Source organism: Xyrauchen texanus, chromosome 9 (assembly GCF_025860055.1).
Source record: "Xyrauchen texanus isolate HMW12.3.18 chromosome 9, RBS_HiC_50CHRs, whole genome shotgun sequence".
NCBI lineage: Eukaryota > Metazoa > Chordata > Actinopteri > Cypriniformes > Catostomidae > Xyrauchen > Xyrauchen texanus.
The window spans coordinates 18358691-18377272 of record NC_068284.1 but is presented as its reverse complement, the minus strand read 5'-3'; the positions used below and the strand labels follow the sequence as shown (position 1 = coordinate 18377272).

The window sequence follows — 18582 nt, the reverse complement described above, 5'->3', positions numbered from 1 at the left end:
AAAATATATATTTTTTATTGTTTGGACTGAAAATGTCTGAGGTCAAGATGTGAGAATTATGATTGCATTAAAGTTATGTGTATATTCATCATATGTTTACTGCTGAATCATTAGACCTACTGATTAAAAAACTGATAAAAAAAAACAATTAAGGAAAAATATTTGTTTGTAGTGTAACATCTGCTGCAAACCCTAAATATACAGATACCACACTTAAAAAAGTAAATAAAAAAAAAGATGTTTCATGTTGTAACATCTAAATTAACTGGTTTGATCCAAGTCAAAAATATTATTATTTAACATTAATAAAAATAAAATTCTCTCATTTACTCTTTATTCTGCAGAACACAAAGATTTTTAAAAGAATTGTTCAGCTCTGTAGGTCCATACAATGCTATTGAATGGTGGCTAAAACTTTGAAGCTCCTAAAAGCACATACAGGCATAATAAAAGTAATCCATATGGCTCCAGTGGTTGGTGTGGGTGAGAAACAGATACATATTTAGTCCTTTTTTTATTATAAATTATCCTCCCTGCCCAGTAGGTGGCGATATGGACAAATAATGCAAATCGCCAAAAACAAAAGAAGAAGAGCTCTTAGGAGAGAAGAGCACTAGGAAAAATTAAAGTTGAGATTAATAATGAAAAAGGACACCTAAATATTGATCTGTTTCTCACCCACACCTATCATATGACTTCTGAAGACAAATATTAAACCACTGGACTCACATGGATTACATTTATGCTGCATTTATGTGCTTTTCAGAGCTTAAAAGTTTTGGTCACCATTCACTTGCATTGTAAGCACCTACAGAGCTGAAATATTTTTCTAAAAATCTTCATTTGTGGTTCAGCAGAGGGGGGGGGGGGGGGGATTCACACATCTGGGATGGCATGAGGGTGAGTAAATAATGAGAGAATTTTAATTTTTGGGTGAACAATTCTTTTAAGAGTTAGGTCATGAATAAATATTGCTTAGAACAAAAACAACTTTTAAAGTTGAAATTTAATATACTGATGTACAAAAAAATGTAATGTTTCTGAAAATAAAGGTAACAGCTGATTCAAAATGTTTATCTCTATATGTACATGGGAATGTGAATAGAGTTCATACATACCGTTTTACCCTGTATTCTGTACAAGCAAATTATTTATAAAAAACATTTTAGGGGATGGAAGCAGACTTATTGCTTAACTCTACATTAAATGTGCGGCATATCGGCAGACAATCTACACACCATGGGCTTGATTTAAACTGCACAAGCGCCAAACGGAGACAAAACATGACACAACACATCTAAAGATCATTAGCTAAAGTTATTCCTGTCAGCAATTATATGAATTATATGCGTTATAACAAACGTTAATAAAACGGCCGATAAGTGCAGCCGAAATGAAAAGCGAAAAACATTTTGCACTTACAAAATTTCATTTCTGTGAGAATGAGAAAAGACTGCATCAGGAATCAGTGTCATGGTTCTGGGTTTAGTCCACTTGCCTTAATCCGTTTAAATCAAACCCTTAGCTCCTCATTTCTGCAGTGCACAAAAACAAACAAACAAACAAACAAACAGACGTAACCTTCTCCATTTAGCTCTGCTTTTGCTGTGACTGGGGTAGTTGTGCTGTTATTTACCATTCTGCTTATCCTTGTTCAAGCACATTATTGATGCAAACAGAAAATACTGTTAATACTCCACTGCTGAGGTCAGTAAACACATTAAAGGTTGTGAACTTTTAAAAGGCATTTTAAAAATATAATGGCTCAGACTCTTACTCCCACTTGTCTGTTTGTTTCAGTATAAACTCATTCGTTTTGTGCATTATTGCAAATATTTAACAAATCATTTCAATACTATGCACTGTAGAAATAGAGCCAGTGTTCAGTAAAATAATCCTATTTGGCAAGCATTAATTCTGAGAAAAGCATTATTGCACAGTTGACAAAGCTATCAAAATCAAATTAAAAAAGCTTTCCATATGTAAAATAATTCAAATGCAACTAGATTGCACGTACACAAAATATCCATCATTGTAATAAGTTACATTTCAACAATTTGATGATATATTCAAATTTGAACATTGCTGGATGAGAACTGCACAGTGGACCACAAACTGCCCGGTTAGAAGGATTTTGTATTTACTCAATCTAAACTGCAGATACCATCCCAAAATCCTTGTGATTTGGTGTTTGAACTGGCATGATAGTTGTCTTAAAGGGATAGTTCACCCCCCCAAACAAACATTATGTAATTATTTATTCATGCTCATTTCGATCCAAACCTATATGGCTATCTCACTTCTGTGAAACACAAAAGTAGATTTTTGAAACAATGTCATGATCACTGATTTTTAAACAATAGCAGTTAATAGTGACATGATGTCATAGCATTTCATCACAAGACGTGCAAGATCCAGTGAGGTTTGTTGTTATTGATATGTCACTATATTTTATTTGTTGTCTGTTTACAGATGTTGATCAATCATTTGATTTGAGAGTGAATAATGACTTAAATTTCGGTCTGTTTATCATACAAAGTGATAGTATGTCTTCACAAGACTTGGAATATAATGCACAAGTCATGTGGACTACTTTTATGACACTTTTGGGTGCTTTTTTTAAGATTTAAAGTCAGGGCCAGATTAACCCTATGGGCAATTGGGCACTTGCCCAAGGGCGCCACATCCATGGTGGCACCACGTGATGGCATATGTAAAATTGTCTACGGTCAGTTTTTTATTGAAGGGTTATTTAAGTTTTTCAGTATCATTAATCAAGTGTAAACTATTATCCAGGGGTCCGGCACTACATAAATTCATGCCCACGGGCACTCAGGAGTCTTAATCTGGCCCTGTTTAAAGTGAGTTGCTATCAACTGCTATTGTCTGGAAATCAGCAAATGGAACATCTTTTAAAATATTTATTTTTGCATTAATGTTTAATATTATATCTGGCAAAAGAAAATACGTTATATGGGTCTGGAACGACATGAGGGTGAGTAAGTAATGACAGAAATCTCATTCTGGGTAAACTATTCCTTAAAACAAATGAGCACATGCAAAAAGTACTAAGCTCTGGATTTTTCTTTCCAAAATCATTTAGCCTCATAAATTATGTAAAAATTTCCAGAGGCCAAATAATGAAACCTGATGAAGTAACATATACGTCTTCATGACGAGTATTGTTTGTACACGTGCATGCAAATGATTGCATTGGGGTGCATGCATATAATTAAGAATTTAAGAGCCTCCATTTCTCCATTTGGAGTGTCTCAGGATATTTAGTGTTTTGAGGGGAGATGCTTTTGTACATTTTAAAATGACCAGGCAGCTATGCATTATGCTGGTCTTCTTGACACATATCTGTGCATGCTTAACATGTTGTGGGCTATCATTAATCATTATTACAGGTATCACCACCTAAACCAAGTCTTTCCCCCCCAGGTCTTATCAGTATGGAAAAGGTTTGTGTATTGCTGTGTTTTATTTGAATGGTAATTACAATGTGCTTCAAAACTGCCCTGGTTGGAAGCTCCTCTGTAAGACTATTAATCACCATTCATTTTGTATCTAATCTTCCTCATCACTCTTTTCTGTACCCTTTCTATCTTTCCCTGGTTTTGCATTATTTTCTTGTTCTCCATGTCCTCTGTATCCTTTTAAACCCACCCATTCCCTTACTTCCCCCACCCCCATGTTTCCTTGCAGTGTGGGTTATTAAGGGCTATTTTTAGAGCGAAATTGTAGTTTTGCTCTCAGAGACAATTCTATTTGGATTTAAAGTGTCGGCACCAGATGGGTGCGTTGGCTAGGTGCAGCTGAGTCACACTCACACACACTCTGCCTTTCTTCGCACACTCTCTCACTTGCACAAAGACAAAACACATACAGGAGTGCGCTATGAAACCACACATCAACCAACACACAAATTTAAGATGAATATACATAAAAAAACACATCCACAAACTCATGAGCCCACCATAGTCTGACATAACTTTAAACTTTACATTAAAATCAACATAAAAATCATTAAATGCACATTCAGCTCAATGCAAGTTCCTGGTCTTATTGTGAATGATTCATCAGTTGACGTTATTCCAAAGATAAAATTCGTTTGTCTTCATTTTAGGGCTGCCAATCGATTAAAAATGGTAATCTGATTAATTACATGCAATGTCGATTAACTAATACAATTAATCACATTTAATCAAATAAATATTTTTTTTTGCTGAAAAAGGCCTCTAAATAAAGATAATTCAATATATAATAATCAAAACATCTAACGCATTGATTAGACAATACAAAAAGTGGCTTTAGAAGTCAATATATTATTAATTTTATTTTAATATCACTGAACATAAGCCTATCACTGGCCTGGCCTACATGGTTACTTACATAAAAAATAGTAACACGTGAATTTTGATGCAATAAAGCGCACTGAATTAACGCTTTAAAGCCTTACTTTGTATTCTTTCATCAAAATTAAATAACTTGCTCTTTCACTTAAATTAATTTCCTTTTCCGCTGACATCTCTTAGGGCGTGCAGGCTATTGGGCAATGTTAACCAATAGCTAAATAGCTCTTCACATATATAACTCATTTTTGGTCTGGCTCCATTCTGGTAGCATGTAACACCCACTTTTCACAATCCAATGAATTCTCAGTGGATAAATTCAAGCCCCGTCCTACATTTGTTCTCATTACCGAAGTAAATTAGGTTGTGAACGGCAAATTACGTTGACGTTAAATGTATCCTACCACATTTAGTCACAGAGCACTCACCCTGCAGCATGTATCTATGAACATCCCACACATACAAATAAAAATACCCACACACATGGCATGTTTGGAGGGCAGGACCAGCTACTGGGGGTTTGATTAGTACAGAGCAGACAGTGTGCTTCACAGCTTCAAGATTTGCCTCCAAGTTCTCCTCACCCTGACTTCACAATCCTGTTTATGGTGTAAATGGAGTGTGCATTGCCAATCACAGCCAGCTGTCATTCTGGTTTCCCCTTTAAATGCAAGGGGCTACCCTTACTCAAGGGTTCCTCATTCTGGGTCGGGCAATGCTCATTGACTTCCTCCAAGCCATCCTCAAGAGGGTGACTACAGTTACAGGGCAGCTGTGATAGGTGCTCCTCTTGGGGCGTGGCATCGGCGTTGGAGATTTCTGATTGGTCGTCTGTGTGTAACGGGCTGTACTGACTGGACAGCTCTGTGCACTCGGTCTCATTCACGAGGCTGCCCTCGGACGGCTGCTCCACTTGGTCTTCCAAGTCTGGGAGGTTGGGTTCCAGTGGCAACGATATGGTCTTGTGACGACTCCAGAGCTTGTGAAGTTCAGTAACCTCTGAAACACTGCTGCTGTTGCCACTGTCACGGAAGCTGGCCAGCGGGGGACGAACTTTCACTCCAGTTACTGTTACAGAGCCCTCAATTGCCTTACGCAGCTACAGACAGACACAATGATTAAATCCTTCAGCTCACTATATTGAGTGAGCTTTAAAGGGATAGTTACCCAAAAAATATATTGTGATTTCTGTGATTATTTACTCACTCCAATGTCACTCCAAACCTGTATGATCTTCTTCAATGGAACACAAAATATGGTGGCTATTACGACCATATATCATGATGTAGCCACCATATTAGAGTTAATTAATGATTTAATTTGAGAGTGAAAAACGACTTAAATTTCATTCAAATTTCATCAAACATTGTTAGAATGGCTTAAGAACACTTGGAATATAGTGTGGGAGTCATACTGACTGCTTTTACTGTGTTTTTATGGTGTTTTTTTTGTCCTTTTAGTAGCTTTTCAAACCGTAGTCATAGTTCACTTTCAATAAATGGCAAATAAATCCTTTGAAAACATTTCTCCTTTTTTGTTACATGGAAAAAAGGGTTTGTAACAACACAAGGCTAATAAATAAATCACAGATTTTTTGGGTGAACTATCCCTTTAAAAGCTGTATTTTACATGCTTAAAAAAAAAACAAAAAAACATCAACATGATATAATGAATGGGAAAGTGTTTGCCAATGACAGTAAATTTGACATTTTTGAAATATAATTGAAAATGAAGTGGCAATAAATCAAAGCACGAAAAAGATCAAATGAATGAATATAATAAAACAAACCTCCTTTAAAGAGACTACTCCAACTAGACGTCCAGTGCTGGTGACATAAGCATGGTCCAGGCCAAGTAGTGAGAAAATAGTGTGTGTCTGTAACGCACAAAAGGACAGAGATGAGGGCTGACGTTCCTGCTTCATTAAGGGCAACTGTGATAGCAAAACTGTCTTGTTAGTTTTCCAAACCCTAGATAAATCTTTTCTCACTTGAAACATAGAGAAGAACGTTTATCCCCCCCCCCCAGAGAACTAGCTTTTCAGACAAACATTTATAAACATTAACAAGAGTTAACGTAACATTCTTAATTCTCAATGATCTTGGTAATGATAAATGGCTTCTAGTCCCTACCTTATGCAAAGATGTCCGCTCCACCAGCTGAAAGGGGGCGGGGTCTATTTTACAGTTGTTGAAATTGACAGCCTCATCAAACTGTTGCTCCTCCCACTCTGCTATCTGACCAAAAAAAAAAAAAAAAAATTGTTAGAGCAAATGATTATTTTAAGAAGGTAAACCTGAAAAAAGTTACAAGAACAGACGGGGCAAAAGAGGTTTCATTCAACTTATGCAATATTGATTTCGCTACATAATGGAACATTAAAAGGAGCATATAAAATCTTTATCAGTAAATACAGTAAGTTTACCTCTGCTGTTGACATGTCATCTTCTACATCAGGAGTGTCCTGAAAACGAGAGGTTAGAGTTAAACATAGAAACGCACTATTGTCCCTTTCACCTCTTCACAGATGATCATGCAATTCACTTTGTTCACAAGACAAGCAGGACATACTAATGCAATCTACCGAAGCAGCTCAAGTTTTACTAAACATTAGTAAGCTTAAGCAATACATTAAACGCAGCCCAGGGGAGGGTAAGGAAGATTGGATGTCATTAAGAAGGCAATAAAGAAATAAGACGGGAATAGCTTTTGCGAAAGGTTCTTAATTTGGTTGGAGAGTTTAAGGCTTGACTTGGACTATAATCAACTTTCTGAAATGCTGTGAAATTTCCTGACATCTGTCTTTAGGTATATTATCATGAGAGACAAATATAAACTTCATAACATGGCATGAACATCCCATGAGTCAGCTTGTTCCCCGTTCCCTAGAGGGGAAGTACTATAGTGGAGGAGAGTTATCAAAACATTACTCAGGCAGAACTCAATAAGGCCTCTGTGCTGTGCAGGCCCTATTAGCTGTGCCACTGTCACCCCAATGATGCGTGTTTGTGGGAGAGCGGAACGGAACAGGTCCCTGCAGCAGCGCTCTTACCGCCATGGTTATCTTCACACGCTTGGGCCTCCTGCTCCTCTTTGGAGCCATGGGGCCAGCATTAATCTTCCAGACAGAACAGATAGAAAAGGGAGGAGCATAAAGCGTTAATGCAACTTTAATGCAAAACTCCCTCAACTGTACCTTAAACATTGACTATTATCAAGGGACACTGTTAGAGCCTAACATCTTTCATTGGTCCTCGACAGAGAATGGGAGAAAGGGGTAATGTATAACAAATTCAACAGCCAAAATCCCTTGTTAATGCTCAGCTAACAGAACATTTCATTTACGCTGGTCAACAGATGTCGCTTGATAAAAGAATTTGTGTGGGAAGGTGAAAAATTTACAACAGAATTACCACAAGTTATTATAGTTGACATTATTTTATTTAAATCTAAAGTGTGTAAAAAATAGTTTTATCCCAGCTTATTATGCTGATACAACTATAAGCCATTCGTAGGCTGATTTCCTTGAAAACTGGAAACACTGTGTTATAAATATTTTGAGTGGCTGTCCAGCCAGACACAGATCTAAACATACAGCGGGACTCTCTGTTTGTTTGATCAATGGAAAATGTGTTCAAAAAAGCTGTTTGAAAACAATGTTTTGTTTTTTGCAATTCTTTTTTGTTTGGTGATGCTAGTGTTGCAAGAATTACACACATCAGTTTTAATTTATATTTCAATTTATCATCCCAATTGAGTTTAATTTTCATTGGATTTCACACTCCAACAGTAAGTTTAGCTGTAGTTTTATCAGTGTTTTGTAGTTTCTGTTTAGTTATTTTTTTATTGTTTCAGCTTTAGTATTTAGGGCTACCAAAGTTGAAGCTAAAGTGTGTAATTTGTGCTCCGCTAGCGCCACCGAACAGAACTGTCTGTGGTTGATCAAACAAACATTGCTTGAGTCAATGTTATGTGGCTGGACGATTGTTCAAATCAAACGGAGTCATTTTTATAGCTCCACAGTAACACAGTGTTTATAGTTTTGAGAAAATTCAATGGCAAACTTTTATTTGTTTTTGCATATTATGCTGGGAAAGGAGAAAGTAGTTCAACTCTTAAAAAATGCTTTAATATCAATAAAATATAATAACATATTATCATAATAGCATAATAGAATAATAGCATAACATTTCTCAGAGCTGTCTAGTGTTTCTGCTGTCTAGTTTACCTGTTTAATGAAGGTTTAAAATTGTATTATATACTGTGTAAGCTCAAATTTATTCTAGGTAATTTTTATTTTAAGTTTGTTTTGGAGTTTTGACAATGTATTTTTTAAAAGCTGTCAGTTCTGTGTGTTTTGACACATTCCTCCCGTAACGATCATTAACATTTTCTGTGACTTGTGCCATATTAGACATTCTGGCAGTTCGGACCAGACGGGATAGCCTTTGTTGCCCTAACGCATCGATGAGCCTTGGGCGCCCAACTTGCTGTCACCGGTTTGTGGTTTGTCCCTCCTTGGACCACAGTTGGTAGGTACTCACCACTGCTGACCCGGGAGCACCCCACAAGGCTTGCCGTTTCAGAAATGCTCTGACCTAGTCTTCTGGCCATATAAATTTGGCCCTTGTTGGGCCGGTTGCATAAAACTGTTTTAGACTAGTCTTACTAGTTAGTCATCTAAAATGTTGGTGTTAATTTATTCAGTCAGTTGCATAAAAACTTAGATCAGTCCAATTAAAGACCAAAATGTAAGACAGCACACCTCAGGCTAACTTTTGTTTACATTCCACTTTGCCAATGAAAATAACTGTCAGCTGAGCCAGTGGGGGCTGAAAGGGGCTTGAGTTGAGACTTGGTTGAAGACATGGACTTCAAAAATGGTAACAAAATGTTGTTTTTAATTATTTGGGATAAATCACTAAATGTGTTCATTAAAATACATTTTGAAGCATTGTAGTCCTCTAATAAGCAAATATTCTTAGCGAATAAAAAATGTATTGAGCGTCCACTGTCTGCCATTTTTTTAAGCTGTTCAGTGTCTTATTTTTCCCACAATGCAATGCAAATTAGACTGTCTTACTAAAGACAACTGTGAGCTTGTTTTATGCAACAGGCTTTCTATGGCATCTTTAGCTAGTCAAACTAATTATTAGATGCAGTCTTAAGTTAATGGCTATGTTTATACAACCGGCCCCAGGTCTTCCCTCCTGCCCATTCCTCCTGCAATCAGCACATCGACAACGAGAACTGATGGTTCTCTTACCATCTTATCTACCCAGACATTGATATGTGGCCTTGTTAGGAGATTATCAATATTATTCGCTTCACCTGTGAGTGGTCATAATGTTTTGGCTCCTCTGTGTATTGGTTGGTATTTAAAAAATAATTTTTTGCTGCTTGTTCAATTTACTTCATTAAAATGAACAAAAGCAACACAATTCTAGAACATTTAGTCACAACTTGATGGTGCATTCTATCCATTTAAATGCTTGGCATAGGACTGGATAGGGACAAAATATGTAGAAATTAAGTGTTATTTTACAAATTTTGGAGCAAGATGAGAAAAGGAAGAGATTTGTTAATATTTAATTTTCCGTTATATTGATATGTGGTAATTAAGGTTTTGGGGGTTACCATTGTGGTGAAGAATGGTGCTTGTGCTTAGGTTGAGGATGGATCTTTACTTTCAAGTGATACTTGATTTGAGTGGCACTCAAATCATGTGGCATACACTGATGAATAATAAAATAAATTAAGTTATACCAACATAAGAAATTAATTAAATTAAAAATTAGTACATTTAGTTTGACAAACCTAATAAAATTGAGTTAAAACTACTAGAGTACACTGATTTGACCTAATCCAACTAAATTATTTTGGCTCAATGAAACTGTTTTAATCTGAATTAAAGACATTCAATTGCTTGTAAAAATGTTCTACAATTCAATTATGTAAGAATAATGACTAAGTGTTATAATGACTTGCGCTTCAGCAAAGTGATGTCAAAAGACATAAGACACAAGTTGTCATCATGGAAAGTGAGATTGATAAACTGAAAAATACGCCTCTGCTCATTTCCATTATGACATCTCGCCCGGTGCAAAATGAATGAAAGAGCATATTCATCAGAATCTTTACAGTATACACTGTATTTACACCTTTATGCATATGGTGTGCAGGGAACCACTCTCTTCTTTGCTCATTCAATATTCAAAACATAGTGAGTGCCATATGTAAGCAAACATGAGTGAATTTAGACACAGCTGTTGACACTACTGTGCTTTGTGATACAATGTGACTTTAATATCTAGAATAATGAAAAACTATTTGAAATCCATTCTCAAGTTCAGACGGAAAGGCAATTTGAAAAATCCGATTTTAAACTTATTTCAAACGAAATATATACAGTAAGTGTTTTGGAGCGTGTTTATAACAATAGGATTTCATGTGGGATTATGGCAGTTCAGACTACAAGTAATTTAACAAGAAAAATAAATCATATTTCTGCTGCCTATCTGAACAAAGCCCAAAACAATGTTTGAAACATAAAGAAAGCAAATCAAACAAGACATTTAGGCTAACTGTATTGCTGCTTTGGCAGGTGGATCCATTTGTGCCTCCTGCCCCATGTTCATTCTCTGAACACCTGTAAAATCTACAGCAATAGAAGTGCTTCATTTCACCCACTCTCCCTAGAGAGTCATCTTACCTCAACTACCTCCTTTACAGGTTCCCCGGAGGAGACATTTGGAGAGTCTGCAAAAGAGGAGTTATTTGATTAGCACAAGAAACAGCGGAACATGGCTTAAATGTGTGGGAGTTGAAACGTATGAGTAAGTGTGATATACACACTATTCATTGAGTCTGTGTTGCTGATTGCAGACACCGTCTTCAGGGCAGACTTCAGGGGGATCTGAGAGTTAGTCAGAGTGGGGCTGTAGGAGGACTCTTCGGTGGAGATCTAGAGAAAAACAGTCTGTTAGATCCACATATTAACAAGGTTGATTACTAACATACTCCCTTCAAATACTCCCCAGTGTATTGCTGAACTCAGAATTGACTGCAAACCACACATTTCCTTCTTTGTAATGACTGACAAAGAAAACATAACATTTATTATTATTTTTTTTTTAAATGATGGATGATGTGACATTAAGATTTGTTTGTTCTTACTGTAAAATTTACACAACTGGGAACCACAGACTCCAAAGACGAATGCCAAAATAAGGACGGACTTAATTAAACTGCTGTATTCTGAGTCTTTTGAAGCCATACAATAACTCTGTGTGAGGAACAGACCGAAATTGAGTTTGCTATTACTGAAAATGTTCTGCAGCTCTCAAATCTCATGGCGTGTCAAGCTTGATTACTACACGCACTAGAACCAATGCCGTTTTGGCATCAAAGTGGTCATAATGCTTCAAGGCACCATTTTGGATCTCACTGTGAATTCAGCGACAGTAGGTTGATTGAAAGTTCTACAGCTGAAATTGCTCAACCCTAAACCTAAATGTCAGTCTAGCATATCTGAATCACGTCTGCCATTTTTAATGTGAACATGGTTACTTCCTGGTTTCCATGGAACCAGAACCCGTGTCTCTGAGACACAGTAGCGCCTTATGGAGAATGCCGCTTGTCAGTAATTTTGTAGAATGAGTTTGATTTCAGGGTACTTAAACATTCGGTAGAAACATGTCGAATTCGTTCAGAAGGAATTTTGGATCATTCTTCCTTACAGGACTGCTTCAGCTTAGCCATATTCTTTGGATGTCTGATGTGGAGTCTTTGTAATGAGCCTGTAATGGCTGGAAAGCAGCAACTTCCTTTGTGGTGTCCTGCCATGGACACCATGCTTGTTTAATATTTGTTAACCAGTAACAATGATTCCTTTAAATCTTTCTCTGTCACTCTAGGGTTCGTTTTACCTCATTGAGCATTCTGTGGTGTGCCCTTTATACATTTTGGCTGGACGTCCACTTCTTGGGAGAGAAGCCACAGTACTAAATTGTGGACAGATGAATATCTAAGCTCTTTGAGATAACTTTGTAACCCTTTCTCTAATTAGCTTTGGTTGACGTCATAAGCCTAGGTGTTCACATACTTTGTCCAAACTACACTGTGAATGTTTGAATGATGTATTCAATATGTACAAGAATACTGCAATACTTTCTGTTTTATTAGTTAAAACAGATTGTCTTCGTTCATTATTGTAACTTCAATGAAGATCAAACCAGATTTTAAGACAAACATAAATGCAGGTAATTCTAATGGGCTCACTTACTTTTTCTCGCCCTTGTATATAAAAAAGGATGAAAAATGCAAGGATAATTGCTTCATATGCCTTTCATTGCTGCCTTCTAATTAACACTAGCCTCTTTTGTGTAAAGCTCATACCAGGAAGCGCACGCCATGGGCAGTCTTGGGGGAAGAGTCCTGGGAGAATATGGGCACGTGGGTGCCGTTGTCCTGGGCATGCTCTCTTAAGTACTCCAGCCTGCGGGCTCGGCTGAGTTGCTGCGAGAGCAAGGACTGCAGCTGAGAACGCTCTATAGAACCCAGCAGGATCATTGACTCTGGAGCCAGGTGGGGACACAGGCAGGGGAGACAGCAGAGAGACCAGAGAGAGAGGGAAAGAGAGAGAAAGAGAGAAGTGAGAGAGACACAGCGGGAGAGCTGGAAGAATGGAGGATAGCAAAGGGAAATGGAGGAAGGGTGGGAAAGGAGATTGAGAAGGTAAAGAATGTATCTGTCACAGGGTGAGAGGTGGAATTGTGGGAAAACATTTACATCTGTGAGCTTTCATTTAGGAAATTTATTAACAAGGTGCTGCTTTTGGAAACAAAAGAACTATACTTAAGGCACAAGAAACATTGAAAAGTACACATAGCCATCTCTTTAGCCATTGTTTCTTTGCATTTTTCTTCATAGCACACTCTGTTTCAAAGCAACATACAAACATCTCACACTAAACTTTTTCTCCACAATCATCAAGCTCATTCCCATTCCAGGCATCTACAACAACACACTTCTAGGGGTAGAATAGTCTGATTTTTGGCCATTTTTAACCATACCAACCTGACTGAACTTCAGAATGCACTTTTTGTTACTTAAAGACCAAAGATAACACTCGACAAGCGATGACATCTTTCCTGTGTTGGCATATTTCCTATTTATAACATTTTTGGAGGGACAAATTGAAATGGTCTCTTTTTTAAAATAGCCACTAAGCTTGAGTTTATGTCACAGCCATGAACAAAGCCATTCTTAAGAGTATCTGATTGGACTAAAATCTGTGTAATGCAAGATGAGTCATCAGTATTTTTGGTCCATTTTCACAGAAAGGAAAGACTGTACATTTTAGGCTATGTCCACATTAATCTGGATACATTTGAAAACTGTGTTTTTGTAAGCTCTCTGTCCATACTGCCATTTTCAAGCATTTTCCAAAAGTTGCTCGTCCACACTAAAACATATGAAACTGCATAAATCCCCTTTCTGCGCATGAAAAATCGCTGTTGCATGTATGAGCTCAAACCAAATTGTCTTTGTGTTCGGTCACCGGAAAGCAATACCGAGTAAACTTTGCGTCGCCTGTGAAGGAATGCATTGTGAAGGCTTTAAAGAGTAACATTTATCTTTAACAATGCTCTCAAAGTGAATAACAGGCACAATAATGCAGTTACAATGTGGCCCCCATCTTGATTGTTTTGGGTTGAATGGATCACATGACTGTCACATGACAACAAATACCTCATCGTTTTCAGATATCTCAATCTTTCCCATGCACACAACGTTAAGATGGCATTTTCAAATTGATCCACTTGGAAGAGCATTGTCAAATCAGTGTGGACGGAAGGCCAAAACATAGAGATAAAGATGCGTTTAAGTGTGGACATGGCCTTAAATGTGTATCAACTTTTATGAGTACACTAGCATATACAGTAGATCAGAGGTCTGCACGGGCCTTAAAATTAAACCTGACCTTTACCCAAGACCACGTGGTCTCGGATACCGCAGGTTCGACCCGAACCTGAAATTACTATCTAATTTCTTGTCCTAGCAAGTACTGTTGCAATAGGCTGTATTTTATGTAAGTATATTGGCAACATTCATAGCAGTACCAAAACAGTAAACATACACTGTTTTAACAAGGCATTGCAGCCCCTTAGTACACTAAAGCACACAGGGCAAAAAGCACTGCCTTACCCTTTATTTGCTGAAACCTCACTTGGTGCAGAACAATCTGGAATAATATGAAAAAATGCAAAACTTCCCTCAATGCAAATAGAATGCTGAATCTTTGTGACACCTTCGCTAAAAACAATCTAGATGCAGCGCAAAGTATGAAACAGAGCGCAGGTGTCTCAACATGCATTTTGACAATTTGAAGTTCTTTTTAACTCCACATGGTGTTTAAAATATGCTGGTCCTGCAAGAGACGTTCATCCAGCATGTTTAAACAATGGGAAAACAGAACAGACTTGTGCAAAAACACATTCTGTGTGAACGGCCCCTAACTTTATTTTGTATTTTCGCACGTGTCTGTGAATGAGAGTGCGTGCATGAAAGAAGTTCAGTAAGCCTGTTTATTTTTTCATTAATTAAAAACCCAAACCTGACCCAAACACGAAGACCTATTTGAAAAACTGACCCGAACCTGGCCTGAAACCTAATGGGTTCTTGGATCCCCTCGGGCCTGGGCCGGGTTGCAGACCTCTACATTAGATGGCTCCAAAGCTAATAGACATGGACTACAAGCAAAAAAAAGTCAAATATTTTATTTCATGGGGCTTTAAGTAAATAATGTGTGAAATAATATAATATAATACTGTATAATATAATATAATTAGGGCTGTTGATTAGACAAGTTAATTTAGTGTGGTCAGTTATATGAAAAATTATGTGTTAAAAATATTTAATGCAATTAATCATGCTTCTAATTAACACTAGCCTCTTTTGTTTATAGCTAATATCAGGAAGCGTATGTCATGGGCAGTCTTGGGGGAAGAGTCCTGGGAGAATATGGGCACGTTGGTGCCATTGTGCTGGGCACCCTCTCTTAAGTACTCCAGTCTGCGGGCTCGGCTGAGTTGCTGCGAGAGCAAGGACTGCAGCTGACAACGCTCTATAGAACCCAGCAGGATCATTGACTCTGGAGTCAGGTGGGCTCCGACCTGAACTCCAACCTAAATTCTGTAACTGGGAATTTTGATACTATCGGAGCTGTTCAGCCTTGATGTGCCACCTTGGTGCAGTAGGGGGCAGTCAGCGCTCCAGCTGAACAGGCAGCCCATCTCTTCAAACCAAAGAGCAGGCAGCATACAGCCTTTCACAGATGCTTTGCAAAGACAGCGACAGTTTTTAAAGTGACACATTTTTCAAAGATGCATTTTTCAAAGTTTCAAACTATGTTTAATTTGGCACATTTTCCCAAAAACACAACTGTGACAAGGAAGAGGGCGGGCCCAGGCCATGACTACACACGCCGACCCCAATCGGGCTTATCAGCCGAGGAGAGTGATAAGTGCAACAAGATGCGGCATTTCAGGAGAGAGAGAGCTACAGGCAGCTGCCGTGTATGCGTTTATGTTTGTGTGTTTTTGTGTTTGAGTTTATTAAAACATTACTTTGAAGCTTTGCCCGGTTCCCGCCTCCTCCTTTCCATTGAACCCAGTTACAACAACGGTTAGGACTAGAGGCACTGAAAACTAGTGAAACGCATCCAAAGTCAGACGCTCCAAAAGCACCCATCTGACACATGAGTACATAGACCAACAATTAAAAATAGAGCAGAATGATGTATGCCAATAAAATGGTAATGTTCAATTATATGGCGATAAAATAAACAATTTTTGACTTTTAAAGGCACTCTTTAGTCCCTTTCTCACATACATTGTTTTCCAGAAAATGTACTGCATTTTTCAGGTTAAAGGTCATGTGTGAACACCACCCTTTTGAAAATACTGGCAAATTTTGCTCCGAAAATTTCCTTTAATGAAAAGTTGTATCATAAGCACCAATAAATATCCATTTTGATGGTATGTGTGAGCAGCACATATGGTACATTTACCAGTAAAGGGAACTCATCTATTTTCCAGTAATTTATCTGGTTGCATGTGTGAAAGGGGCTTTTGTATTGTCGAAATGCTTTACTTGTCTGTTATGTATATGTATATGATGTAATGCATTTGCATTTTATGAATTATAATCTTATTATATATTATATTTATAATTATTTTAATTATGTTCTAAATTACCTTTTTTTATGTGGGCCTTATGTGTTTAATTGTGATTAATGTGATTAATTAAACAGCACATCATGTAATTCATTTGATTACTAGTTTTAATCAATTGACAGCCCTTAATGTATAATATACTGTAATATAATATAAATGTATGTATAATATGTTTATTGCATTATATGGGTCATCAGTCACCTTGCTCTCTATGTCACAACTTCAGCCATTGAAAACCCACTTTGGTAAATCACTGCTCCCTTCTTCCCAAAAATGTCTTACCAATCAAAAACTGCAATTGCAATCAGTGATTTCAGCAAAACTGTTCTTACATTTTGAGTAATACACAGAGAAAAAAAAACCATTAAAAAATATTGCTGAATGTTTGGAAAAAGGCAATGGCCTTGACATCCATTCCATAAAGCTGAATCAGAACTCTTTAAGATGAAAGATAGTGATAGTGGCATGAAGGACATGTGCAGAATGTGGACTAAAAGCCTGAAAACAAGAGCTCAGTTATTTCATTAAAAAAATTAAAAGACATTGGATTCTATACACAGTATGTCTCACCTTTGGACTCCACCAATGCAAGGGTTTTAAGCTGGCCTGTTACGAGAGCTTCCTGCAGGTCCCGGTAAGAAGAGGAGAGAGTGATATATCGCACGTCTCTCACCATTATGTCCTCCACCCGGATATTATATTTCCTACAGGTAAAAAAATAAAATAAATATAAGATGGGGAGTAAGCCCCCCCAAAAGCCAGGGGAATGATATGAGAGTAAAAAGTAATGTCAAGCGAAAATGTAATAGCTTAAGTTCTCACTCCTGTCCCCAGCCCAGCTCTGGCAGATAGGGAAGTTTCTGGATCCTGATGATGGAATCATACAGAGAAGGCTGCAGACTCTGAGCCACGGCATTGGCCAATATCACAGCGATCATCACAGGCAGGATGTGTGAGATTTGACCGGTCAGCTCAAACACAATGACGGCCGTGGACACGGTGTGAGTGACTGCACCAGAGAGAGCCGCCGCCCCTGTGGGAATCAACATTTCGTTCCGCATCAAATTACAGTAGTTGTCACCGGCCACAAGCCACCTGATTTCCTATTGTGCTCTTGACAAGCTTTCTGCTCCACTTCACAATGCAGTGCTACTGCTGAAGCCATTTCCACAGGCAAAATCTAATTTGGCTGTTGGTCTGTGTGGGTTAATGAAAAATATATAACTCTTGCATACAACACCCCGCAGGTTCAATTACGTGTGTGAATAAGATACATTTGTGACGGGCTCAAACTGATGGGTTTTGAAAGAAAACAAATAGACATCTTCGAGAATGCAGGCACAATGGACACTCTCACCTACAACTGCGTAACCACCGGGAACTATGGGATATACAGTGTTGTCAGCGTGTATTCCTTCGGGAAAGATGGCAGCCATACTCTCGCCAACCAGTCGACCGAATGCAGCACCTGCACAAAACAGACATAGCATGGCACTATGGTCCCAAAGTGTTTAGAAACTTTTGTCACACTAAATATTTGAATGTTCTTGCAACAAACCAAGTGGCATCTGCAAAAAATTATGCTTTACTCAAAATTAACTTTACTTTTTGTCATTACTTTTTAACAACTGATATCAAGGTGCTTTTGATAAATGCAGCATCAGTTCCCATTATTTTCACAAAGGTGTCCAAGCAAAGTAACCACAGGTGTCACAATAACCTTTAACATGTTCCACAGATTTTGGAAACCAGAAAGTGTCCAACTACTTTCTGACTTAATTTTGAACTATTTTTGCTTTATAATTCAAAACCTAACATATTCTTTTTGTGAAATGTTTTGCTTGAAATGTGTGTTTGGTTTAATACTTTGTAATATATTGTGTTCAGATACTTTTTGGGGCCACTATATTGTACATTAAAACTGCATAAATTCACATATATAGTTAATGACATTTAGGTGTGACAACAAACATTGCTCCAAATTGGTA

At 37.6% G+C, this 18582-nt stretch overlaps 1 protein-coding gene across 1 annotated transcript in view; it reads right to left on the bottom strand.

The window, feature by feature from the left end:
* Positions 1-1029: 1029 nt before the first annotated feature.
* The window catches only part of LOC127648749 (chloride channel protein 2-like), a 61058-nt gene continuing 43505 nt past the window's right edge, over positions 1030-18582 (bottom strand). The window contains exons 14-24 of the mRNA XM_052133486.1: positions 17952-18062; positions 17417-17627; positions 17165-17298; positions 12753-12931; positions 11211-11319; positions 11068-11114; positions 7408-7473; positions 6781-6819; positions 6488-6592; positions 6145-6231; positions 1030-5454 (exon numbers count right to left, since the gene is read on the bottom strand). Of these exons, the coding sequence (XP_051989446.1) occupies positions 5002-5454; positions 6145-6231; positions 6488-6592; positions 6781-6819; positions 7408-7473; positions 11068-11114; positions 11211-11319; positions 12753-12931; positions 17165-17298; positions 17417-17627; positions 17952-18062 (1541 nt within the window). The 3' untranslated portion in view covers positions 1030-5001. The remainder of the gene's footprint in view (positions 5455-6144; positions 6232-6487; positions 6593-6780; positions 6820-7407; positions 7474-11067; positions 11115-11210; positions 11320-12752; positions 12932-17164; positions 17299-17416; positions 17628-17951; positions 18063-18582) is intronic.